This window comes from Xiphophorus maculatus, chromosome 19, assembly GCF_002775205.1.
Source record: "Xiphophorus maculatus strain JP 163 A chromosome 19, X_maculatus-5.0-male, whole genome shotgun sequence".
NCBI classification, from domain to species: Eukaryota; Metazoa; Chordata; class Actinopteri; order Cyprinodontiformes; family Poeciliidae; genus Xiphophorus; species Xiphophorus maculatus.
The window spans coordinates 15,610,428-15,622,942 of NC_036461.1; the positions used below are offsets into that span (position 1 = coordinate 15,610,428).

Here is a 12,515-nt window from a genome sequence, read left to right on the forward strand (position 1 = left end):
TCTTCTTTCTTTCTGACTTTTTTCCATAAATACCAGATTTCATGGAGAGTAGGACTAAAGACCTGTTTATATTCCACAAAAACAGAGAAATTGTTTCACAGATCTGTAAGAACAAAACGATGTCCTCCTGTTCTTGCAGTAGGTGGGATCTTTGAGGACTTCACAGCAGTTGTGTATTCAGATCTTACGGACTTCTTGGATTTTCTTTTGATGTATTAGAATAAGAGCATATGCAACAACAAAAAAAGCACAAAACGGTTAAAATTCACCATTTTATTATGATAATGTTATTTGATATGTCAAATTACAAGTGTATGATGTAACATAAAAACAGTTACAAACATATGTATGCATATTTACATTATATATTTATGAAAAGTAACAAGCTACATCTGTATAAAGAAAATACAACTATGACATGAGTTATTGGTTCTCTAAATTTTACATCAGATACTTGGTATTCTCAAACCTGATAATACCTAGACATGTAGAAACCAATTAAACCAGGATGAGTGACGTTAAACTGTAAGACAGAAACTAGGATGGACGTGAGGCACTTTTTTTTTTTTTTGAGGTTGTCAGGATGCGAAAGTCAATGGCACTAGGAAACTCGAAGGAAACGCAAATGCTCGGAAAATATGCACTGAGAAAGAACCAAAGAAAAAACAGGCAGTGTTTACAGAATAGTTAAGAGTAGTACCACTTATACTGCAAGTTCTTAAAAAACACAAATGTCTTCCACTACTTAGAACTAATCACAAATGTTACATCAAGCGCTGTAAGATGAAAAGGGGAGGGATAAAAAGCTCACACATTATCAGTGCACCAAAGCATTGGAGAATTGAAACAGAACCACTCCACTGCTGTGTAAAATAATCTTTTCTTTAAACAATACACTGAAGAGAAAACAGGTTTATATAGCTTCTTTGTTTTTTTTTGTTTTGTTTTTTTTTAAATCTACACAATGTCAAGAATGTACACCTGTATGCATTCCCAAAGATATGCACAATTTCCAAGATCGAAAGAGGATAAAAGACTAGCAGCAAAGTGGTTAAAACTGAAGTCTTAGATAATGCAGGTCAAAAAAAAAAATTAATATATATATATAAATATATATTAAAGCGGACAGACACATGTTGCATATATATTACAGTACAAGACAGGAAGTTGCACTGCGCTGGTTAATGCAGAACGAGAAGGGTTATTTCAGCATTCTCTACACTTTTTTTTTTTTCTGTATAAATGCACGTCCGTTTTCTTTTGCTTCTCAGCCAGCAAGTTTTAATCAGGTGCATCAAACCTCGGTCAACCCGATTACGATGGGAGAATAATGACAAGCAACCAAACGTTTGGTTAACACACCAACTCCCTCTGCACGCGCACCCACGCACACCCACACACAAGAACGCACATATACAGGCAACACTCGCGCACACAGAGCAATCAAACGTTTAAAAATGACGGCTGTTATATGCTGTTGGAGACTTAGGCTTAACAGTCGTTCATAGCTGATTTCTCTGTCAACACAATAAAATTAGTGATTGTATCTAGCAGCTTTATATGTGTATTTATATATATATATATATATGTATATATATATATATATATTTATTTATATAGCAAACTTTAGAAACAAGTGGACACCCGCTACTGTACTAGCCTTCCTTCTACCGTACAAAACTAGAGAGAAACTCTATTAGAAACTCAATAGTCATATCCATCACAAAACCCTCTACTTTTCAATGTGAAATAATACTAAAAGGTGATCTATGTACAAACTGCTGTCATTAGAAGCTACGGTATGGGCTGACAGCGACGATAAATACAGTTCTATCTTTATAGACTCCAAAAGAAAAGAAGCTGGGATTATTGTCAGTACTTAAATATAGTGTTAGGTATTTACAGGCGCTTAGTTTGGTACCAGGGGTCGGGGCGGCTGACCTACCGGTAGCGTCCCCGTCCCGTTACTGACTCAAGTCTGCAGAGACGACAGTGTTTTTTGAGTTTAAGAGTTTGCATAGAAAGTAAAGGGAGCATCGGTCGGCGTGGAAGCGGGGGGGAGAGCGGACTGAACTCAAGTCCAGACTGGAGCGAGCCGTTGGGGCCGTCAGGGTCAGGAGGTGAAAAGATATCTGCCTCGTTCACTGGGTGGGGATGGATTAAACTTGAATTCTGAAAAACTGAAGATTAAGAAACTTGGCGTTGATGGAAAAAAAAATCAGTCAGGGAGAAATATGCATCGAAACTGAGCTGGTACTCCTTTAATAGTTAAAATAGGTGATCTTTAAATATTGAAGCTAAAACGCAGCTTGCTAAGAGAACCTAAAATGAGTACTTTAATATTTATTTACTTCCCCGTTGGGCCTGGATTGACTGTAGTTCTTAAGTGTAGATGAAATAATCCAAGGTAGTGCAACCAGCGACTCTGGTTCTGTCCAGCTACATCCAAATTCACCCAACACAACATTCTGAACGTGCTCAGAGGCAGTTTTTAATATTATTATTATTGTGTTCATCTATGTGTAGAAATCAGAAAAGGTAGTCTGGCAAGGTGTGACATGGGGAAGCGTTTAAATAAAGCAGAAACACCTCATTGAGTCTTTTCCTGGCAATTTAACGTAAATAAAAAGAAAACACACAATCACTGCAAATATTTTCTTAAGTGCTGGACAGAACCAGGAAGCCACCATCTATCCAGCTTCCCTTCCTTCCTTCATCCGCCTTTTAATCCAGCAGACAAAACCTGCCTTAAGCTCTGAATCGAACCCTAATCCAGCCATCAGGGGGGCAATTAAGACCCAACTGTACATATGAAGACATATGCACGTGCACTTGCAAAAATACCTCTGCGTTCCCAAAGTAATGCATTCATTCAGGGCCTGTTCAGAGATGACACATGAATGGAGAACTTCTGACACGCTACGGGAAAGGACAGAACACAAAAACGGATTCAAAGGACAAACAGAAATTTGGAGCCGGTGCTGCAACCAAAGCTTGGAGAGCAGTGCTTTGACGAGGGGTTCCCCCCTCTCTCCACAGTCCAATCTGAGTGTTAAATTAGCCTGTAAACTTGATCCAATATCTAATAGTTTCTCAATCGGAGAATATCCTAAATTTAAGTGCCGTGTAATTTAAACCAAGGAGCTCCTGCTCCTTTGTTCACCAACGTAAAAACTTGCTGGTTGAGCAACATTTCAACCTTTAATTTAAAACTAATTACAAATGTGAGCAAGAAGAAAAAGAAGTGAAACAATACAAATCATAAATTCTCTACAGTTGTACATACGAGGGCTCCAACGTGTCTGTGGAGTAGATTCTAATGGGATGAGACGGGTCAGGAGGGTTCTGTGTGCCTCGTCTGAGGTGGAGACTGGAAAAGATGTTTTAGGGACCATTTTACCGCTTCTCATTGTGGGAAAACAAAAAATAGCTTAAATCTGGAATGCAATCAAATTCAATAAATAAACCTCGGGTCAGGAAATCCATACCGACAGAATGAAGCTTTGACTGTTTGATTTGTGGCTGCAAAACTTTAAAGTGTTACGCTAAAAGATGGGGAATGACACGTCACAAGAACTTCTGAAGGTTACCTTTACTTTGAGGGGATAAATACCATTTAGTGCACCTTTTTGCTGGCTAGTAATTACATCGACTGCAAATCCTTGAACCATGAAGGAAAGGCCACTGTTTCCCAAACTGCAAATCCACAAAAAGCAAGAACACATCCCTTTTAGAACACTCAAACAGCAAGTAGTTAGTTTTCTTGTCCTTGACGTGAAACGGTTGAAGTTGTTGCCGTCTGTACAAAATTCGTTTTTCCTTCATGGAGTTGCATGTTGTGGCCCGACTGTCAATTTATGAGGGTGAATGTCAAAGACCTGTGTGTGTGTGTGTCTGTGTCTGTGTGAGTGTGTATTAAGATCTGGTAGTCTGTTGATCGTGACGTCTCCTCCGTCTCAGCCTTAGGCTCCTGTACCTAACGTGTTGCTCAGAGCTCCCACAAAGCATCGTGGTTTGTCCTCCACCGCTGCTCGTCGGCGACAAACGCAAACTGAAATCTCCGAAAGCCCTCAGAGCTGGGGATCAACGACGCATCACCCCTTCTGAGAGAGGAATGAAAAAAGGATGCCGGCTAGTAAATTTCTGCTTGTATCCACTGCCTTTTTTAAGCTAGCTTTGAGGGTGTCCCAGAGTCCGCTGTGAGTGGAGGTGGGGCGTGAGGGTCCGGCTCACCCCGCGGCCTTGTGCTTGCCCCCGCAGCAGTGGCAGGCCTCGCCGCAGTGGTGGCAGGCGCGCAGAGGCAGGTAGCAGCACATGCAGGGCGCGATGAAGGACAGCGCCAGCAGCGCCAGCCAGCGCAGGCAGAACTGCTCGTCGGATGTGTCGCACGAGCATGGGTCCGAGAAGTCCCCCTCCGAGTCGGACATGCAGTGGTACAGCATGCTCTCGGCGCACAGCATGCAGCTGACTTTGTAGATGCACTGCTTGATCGGGTCGGGCGCGTCCTGGCACTGCCCCCGCCAGTTGTCCTCGTGGTTGAACATCTCTCGACAGTAAATGCAGCGCGAGCGCTCGCCGTCCTCCCGCCGCCGCCGGCCCTTCGGCTTGGCGAGAGGCGAGGGCTGAGTCTTGATGGCGGGGTCCTTGCCCAGGCCCAACCCGAGGCCCGAACCGATGCCCATGCCGGGTCCGGAGAGGCAGTCGCTGCCGGGGCCGTCAAAGAAATACTCGCACTTCTTACTGTCCAGTTTGTGAAACGAGGCGGGGAAGTCCATGTCCTCTCGGTCGGCCTCGTGTCTGCTCATGACCGGGTGGCGGTAGTCCTCGTAGCCTCGGATGAGAACGTCCTTCCGCGGGTTGATGCGGACGATCTCCTCTTCGTCCACGCGGAAGCTGACTCGGCGAGTCGACTTGAAGGAAACCGTCAGAAAAGAGAAAAGTTAGGTTAGTTGGATTACCAAAATCAAAAATAAAACTTAGTTATATACAGTGACATTACAAAGGATTTCCCCCGCCTCGCTTAGGGGTGGGTATTTATCGTATCATTTATTATCATTTATCGAGACAAATTTCTAATTATAAAACTGTGATTTATTGTTGTCACAATAAACTCCAATTAATGATGTTTAAAAACCTATAAAACTGCCTCAGGTTAATGATTCAACAATATGAAAATAATCATGATCCCAACAACTTGGGGAAATATTCAGTAAACCTTTTGGAAGAACATCATCATACCAACAATCAGACATGGTGGTGGTAGTGTGATGCTCTGGGCCTGTTTGGGTTAGCCTTAATCTCACCTCATGCAACCATAAAATCTGCTTTGTATCAAAATATCCTGAAAGAGGATCTCCCACCATGAGTTTGTGACTTTAAGCTCAAACACACTTGTTTTATGGAACATCCAAAATTTACCAGCAAGTCCAAAACTGAGTGGGTAAAAATAAATTGAAATGGCGTAGTTAAAGTCTTATCTAAATGTAACTGAGATGGCGTGATGTGACCTTAAACAGCCCATACAAACTGAAAACCCCTCCAACGCGGCGTAAATAATTCCTCTGTAGCATTGTGACGGACTAATTACCAGCTATTGCTAATGCTAAATGACATTCTATGTGTCTGATATTGAAACTATGGTTACAAATGTGAATTTAATTCAACAGGCGGATTTCAGCAGCTCCACCAGAGACCCACCTGGGGAGGCAGGTACCGGCGGTTGTCATCAAATGGCTGTGGAGGCACGTAGCAGCCCCTGAATGGCTCGGCGGACACAACATTGCTGAGAGGAGAGAAGGGCTCTTTGATTGGCGTACAGAGTGAGGGAAGATCATCGCACACCTGGAAATGGAAGAAATCAGGTAAAAATCCAACATGAAAACTACAAAATTAAACATATGAACTGCTGTAGTGTTGCCTCCAGTTATGGTACCACAGGATGTCAGCAGTACAATGATGCATTTGAAAACCTGGTATGCCAGAAAAAGGCTGCAGGACAAGAATAATTGATAGCTTTGCTACAGCGCCCCCTGTTGTTATTCAGCCAGGGCACACGGGTGTGAAAAGACTCAATTAATCCAACCTTTTATTTATATTACATGATAAAAATCAGTAGTACCACTATAGGTGGCACCCTTTAAGTTTCCACAATATGAGTGGGACGCATGTATTTTTAAACATTTATGCTTCACTTTTTTTATGTTGACTGGAAGCTTTAATCAGTAATCCATAACTCTGTTTTCATGGGTTATAACAGTGTTTCCTGGTCGCTGGGAGGCACAAAGACTTTTTCCACAACTGCCGTGTTAAGTACGGTGGAGGATCTGTGAGGCTTTGGGCCTGTTGTCATTCAAAAGCTGAAAAACTTCTCACTCTTTGAGATGCAGTACTGGGATATATTAATTAAAAACTGGTGACATCTTCCACCAAAACAAACTGCTCAGACATAAAATTAACCTCCTTTCATGACCGTCTCAAAAACCACTCTAAAATTAAAAGGCTGAATTTCTGTAAGATTGAGTGTGAGGTTAGGCTTTGCTTTAAACATATCAACATCGGAAGGATGCCAGTAATTGCTAAAATTTACAGTCACCTGAGATATATTTAAAGATGTCAATCTGGACTCTGCTAATTTAAAATAAAAAAGAATGAAACAAATTGCTGCTTCCCAAACATTTGACATCCTCTAATTCCTACTTTATCATTTCACAGTCAGAGGCACTAATGGTCACTTTTCATGACCAAAACAACTTTTGACTCAAGATGCGTAGGCTGTTCATGTGTGTGCGTATAAAAGTGTTCCACTTTAACCACCAGGGGGCATCCTGCACCCACGCTTTACCAAATGACTGTGCTGTGTGGTGATGACTCAAGGCCCTTCTGTTACAAGAACTCAAAGTTCCCATTAGGCTTGCATGTGTTCCCACAAACAATCACACACACACGCACGCACGCACACACACACACACACACACACACACACACACACACACACACACACACACACACACACACACACACACACACACAAAAATGGCTCTTGAAAGAAGTGAAGCCAGCAATGAAAGTAAATCTTCCTTTTACCTTGTGCTGACTGATCTCATGAGGAAAATTCACTGTCAAAATCAGGCAGGATTAGAGGATCTATAAATAGCATTCTGGGGTGGATGCAGAAGCTAAATATTCTCGAGCCGTAATAAAGGGAGTAGTTTGAATAAAGCAGGCCGTTTTGAGGGCAAACGAGAGAAAGTGATCAGTAACTCCATTATTAGCTCTGATATTCTGTGCATCACCGGGGCAGAGATTTTCCAGCTTGTTCTAGCTCAGGTAAAACACACATCCTGACAACTTTGATCCAACCTTATCCAAGCATTACACACACCAGCTTGAAGTCCCTGTTTTCCCACACACATCCCGACCTCACAAGGCAAGGTTAGTCCTCCTCTCTCCTGCCTCCCTCCTCCCTCCCTCTGCATATGGAGGAGGCGGCTGGCTCCGGTTAGTCAGAGCTGTGTGTAAAGTAGCCCACGCCAGTGCTTTAACGTGCAGCGGAAATCTGGTTTGCTCCTAGCTGCTGCTACAGTAATTACTGTCCTGTGGTTGCTAAGAGATGCTTCCTTTAACTCCTTTCCCCCTCTGCCTCACTTCTACTCCCACCTTTTCAGGCTGCAAGCACATGGTGGAGTGTATGCACTCCTTTTTTTTTTTTTTTTTTTGCCAAACACAGAAGAATGTGATAGCATCCACCGTGTCTGCATGGGAATGCGAGGAACAGGAGACAGAAGAAGATGTAGAGGAGAAAGAACAGAGCAGGAAAAAATGAGATTGCGCCGTGTGTGTGTTGGGGTGTGTATGTCAGAGCCGGAGAAACAGAGAGAGCACCAGAGGCCAAGAGTCTGCAGAGGGAATGTCATAAACTAGCTCCAGCTGGGGAAATGCAGCATGGAGCCTGAAAAGCCAAGTGACAGCTGTGTGTGTGATAGAGAGAGAGAGAAAAAGAGAGAGAGAGAGAAAGGGGGAAAGGATCGAGTGGAGTGGTGGAGGTGGAGGGAGTTGAGGGGGGTGAAATGGGAAACAGACTTGGGCTTCCTTTTAAAGCGCTTGCCTAAGCCCCGCCATTCAAAGGCATGCGTGGGGGCCAACCTGAGGCTGATCTGACCCTGGAGATGTGGCGGGCTGCTGGGGGGAGGGAGGGGAGTCAGGGGCAACAGGGCTGCGCACCAACATCAGGGACACTTCCGCCCCTGAGAGGACTGGGAGGCCCGTCAACATACTGAAACGCTTACTAGCTCTCTGCAGCGCAGCCTTCACTTTACAATTTAAGAAACAACAGAGGTGGGTTGAGTCTGTGCTTCTTCCTGGGGAGTTAGGGGACCAGTTACTAATCTCAAATATAGTAGAAAGGAAGGTTTTTTTTGTTGTTGGTGAGAATTAAGAATCATCTGCTCTGCCTTAAAGGACTCTTCAATATTCAGGTGAAATTAAAGCAGCAGTATAAATTAGCGAGGACATTACGTCTCAAGTCTTTACCTGAGGCTATGTTGTTTGTGAAGTCCATACCTAAAATATGCCTTTTCTCTTTTGTTGTTTCTGTCATTAAAATCGTGTTGTCAGTCAGCTGAACCTGAGTTCAGCTGACTTCGGTGTAGAAATGGGCCTGATTTGATCCAATGTTGGTATCAAACTGACACTCTTCAATCAGGGCAACAGATCCAGAAATTACGGTACTGTGTTTTTGCAGCACAGGAAGTTTAAGCGACAATACCAACTGCACACTTAAAAAACAAAATCTAAAAATTAAAATCTCTTAAAATTTACATAAACTAACATAAAGGAGAGGGAAAGCATTTGTTACTCATGTGTCAGTAATAATAACGAAGGAGCGACGAGGAGCTTCGGCAAACACTGGGCGAAGTTTCTTCTTTATCTACTTTCACACATCAAACTCGTTTTAAACTCTATATGACATGAAACATGTGGAACATGTGAAATACTTTGAAACAAGGTAGGAATGGTTACAATCTAAATACCTAGTGAATGCTTTCACAGTTGGCTAAGCAAACTATTCTAACAGAAAATGTCAAAAAACAAAACAAAAACACCTGTAACTTCAAAAGTGTTGCCATCATATATTTCTGACTGTCTTTTGGTGCAGCTGCTCTTGGATATTTACAGGGTTAAACGTAGCGCTCGTGAATAGTGTTCACCATAGGTCAACGCCACGTTTACAACTAAGCAACTACTGTGTAGCACTATAGCAGAGCTTTAGCTCAATGCGTACCGAGGCTAAGATACCAACATTAACCGAAGGCACAGGCAGTCAGAAGCCGGAGATATGAACAAACACAAGATTGCTCATTATACGACTTTATGTGGAGAGTTTATCACCTGGGTTCACCATCACTATGATGCTTCAACATCATGATGAGGAAATTATTCTCAATCAAAATTCCTACCAATCTCTGAGTTTTGCCCACTTCATGTCCAGGAGATGATCTGAAGTTGATTTTTATCACTGCATGTCGTGTTTTATGGACAATTTTGGACAACAGATTTTGTAAAAGACATGAAATATCTTTAAATATGAAACCAGAAGATAAACAAAGTTTTATATTTTTAAAGCACCTCTACAGCAGATAAACTCCATCCATGAAAAGATTAGAATTTGAGAATTGTAGTCAGATATATCTATTCCAAAAAAACGTTTTTTTTAGGCTATTAGAAAAGTTTACTTTGATGTCCCGTCACAGCTCCCAGAAAACAGGAAAACAAACAAACAATGAAATTCAGTAAATTAATAAATAATTATTGAAAATATCGCTTCGTCTTTTATCCATTCAGGTTTTCTACAGCGATTCTCCGTTGTAAAAAAAAAGAAAAAAAAAGACGTTTCTGTACCAGGGAGATCCTGATTGGCTGATAAATTTTAAGCTCATAGATTTTACGGAGGCTGTAAACGACAAGTGACCAACAAACTGTCTGCGTACCAAAGTGATAAGAGAAAACTTCCTGCCAGAGCCAAATTAGATGGGAGTTTTCCTGTGCTGTTAGACGGAGGGAAAATAGAGACACTTCACTCCGAGCTGACGGAAGGACTGTTGTGGTACTGCATGATTCCTGGCAGTGGGCTGTCACAGCTGAGCAGGCTTATTGTGCAACTACTTTATGGGTAAAATATGTAACATGTGCATACTGTCTGTCTGTGTGTGAGTGTGTGTGTGTTTTGAGAGAGGAAGAATGTGGTAAGCTTGTGAAGGGCATGCATGTGGGAGCTTGGCCTCAGTGGGCAGGATGTGGGTGGAAGGGACCATCTTCAATACATTTCCAAGCACACATGTGGAACAATGCAAGGCTACGAGGAAAACCTATTCACATCATCAGAGATACGTGAAGCTAATCAGTCAATAAATAAGATTGATGGTTACATCATCTAATTAGCCACTGCTGCCTGCTTAATAACAGCAAGGTTGAAGTTCTTCTGGACTCCAGAGCAGCTGATTTTGAAGTGTTCTGATAAACGTGAAATGACGGCAAGGAAGTGATCGCAGTAGCGGCATCACTTGAAACTGCTACACACCTTATTGGACGGTGGCATTCGCTGGTTCTCTGACTGCAGTGCTCGCCTCGGGTTCACTTCTCTTTCTCTGTAGCCCGGGCCTCCGACCGCAACATTCAGATGCCAAATCACCATGGTGATACCCTCGGTGGCTCATGAACCCCATGAACACAACTCGCCCCACCACCACCACCACCCTCCAATTCTACCAGTTTCTAAGTGCACCCCCCTGCTGCCTGGCAACAGTGGTGCCATTGGATTTCCTGTATGTTTGGGCTGATTCCTTAAAGAGGAACTTTACCGCGAGAGCAGAAATAGAGCGTCACCTCTTCTCTATACTCTCCTGCTCCATTTTATGAAAACGTTGATGCATCTGGCAGATTCAGAGGAAATGACAACCTTCTTGGGAATAAACAAAATGCCAATTGTGGGGTGGACTGGCACCAGAATTTGCATTAGAGGATAACAGAACATGACCATAACGAACGCTTGTTTCAAAAGCATAATCCGAAATATCTGATTCCATAAAGTATAGCGATGAAACAATCAGATTAATTGCAATTTAGTAATTGATTAATCGCTAACTTGAGTACACAGGCTTCTGGAACGCCTCAATTGGCATAGTTTTAGCTTCAACTGGTTCAAAATCTATGCTAAAAAAACACATTATTAAACACCTTTTGCTACCCAATTATTAACTGGTGAAATGAAAAAAATATCTGTCCATCTTTTGACTGACATATCTGTGTTCCACTTCATACGAACAAGTCACTGATATTCAAAAATATGTGTGCGTTTGCTTGAACAGTATGCTTGCTGCTTCTTTATGCTAGAACTACTCATTGACAGTCAATCGCCACATTGCAGAGGCTGACCTGGTTTTTGACTTGTATCAAGGAGTCGTTGTTCTTTACATTAGAAGGTTGGTCACAAGGCACCACTCATGATGTCTGTTTGTGGTTTAAAGATCTGAATCTTAAAGCTTTGGGTTTGCTTTGCACTGCTTCTCAGTTTCTAGCCATGATCAGTCTCCTATTTATAAAGTAAAAAACAATGTGGGAATCTTAATTATATTGAAGGGTCTGTAACTCACCGGTAGTCCATCCTCAGGAATGTCCCCTTCACCAAAAGGACTAGACACTGGAAAAGAAGAAGGGCCCATGAGAAACGTTTGACCTGAGCATTTCACTTAATCCGAAAAAAGTATTTGTGTAAAAAAAATATATCTGGGTACTAGTGTAGGCAAAGGCAAACTCATAGTTTAAAACTTCACCACTAGAGGGCAAAAACTTAAAATAATCAAGAGTGCTGAACCCGACAACCAAAACACAACATTTCAAGCAAACATTTTTAAACATTCGACTGAGTTCTCAGCAAACTGATCTTTTGTTTTTCTGTTTCACCATTAATGTTTAAAGTCTACTCTGCTAAGCACGGCAGAAGTTTTATCACAACGGATCCTTGTCAGGCCAGAAAAGGTCAAGGCTTCTGGTTTCCTTTGCCTGTCGCCTAATGGGGAAATGAAAGCTGCTTTGTGTAGGAGGGGGGACGGACGGACGCAGAAGTTAATGAAATATGCAAGAGCCGGAATAATGTGACCCCAAAATGCCGTGAACCATTTTTATATCCAAAACACCTTCTTAGTTGATAATAGGAGTCAGAAAACCAAACTTTTAGATGAACTTTGAGAAGTTAGGAAAACAATGTGATCTGTGTTTTGTGTAGTAAATAACTTTAAGAAGGTAAATGTATGTTTAATGGCTAGTACTTCGCAAAGAAAGGAGTTGCTTTAACATATCTCTATGTTACATAATATGTAATACTTTCAAATGACAATTGTTTTCCTGAGTGAAACTGAAAAGCATAATAGAGTGAAATTACAAATAATGATAAAAAATAAGCTTTTTTTTTTACAACACAAAAGATAAAAAAATAAATTTAAAGAAGGAAATATTGATTT

General features: G+C 41.9%; 1 protein-coding gene across 1 annotated transcript in view; it reads right to left on the reverse strand.

Annotated features, from left to right (window-relative positions):
• Positions 1-557: 557 nt before the first annotated feature.
• Positions 558-12,515, reverse strand: part of spred1 (sprouty related EVH1 domain containing 1) — a 39,212-nt gene continuing 27,254 nt past the window's right edge. The window contains exons 4-6 of the mRNA XM_023353365.1: positions 11,649-11,695; positions 5,698-5,841; positions 558-4,910 (exon numbers count right to left, since the gene is read on the reverse strand). Of these exons, the coding sequence (XP_023209133.1) occupies positions 4,230-4,910; positions 5,698-5,841; positions 11,649-11,695 (872 nt within the window). The 3' untranslated portion in view covers positions 558-4,229. The remainder of the gene's footprint in view (positions 4,911-5,697; positions 5,842-11,648; positions 11,696-12,515) is intronic.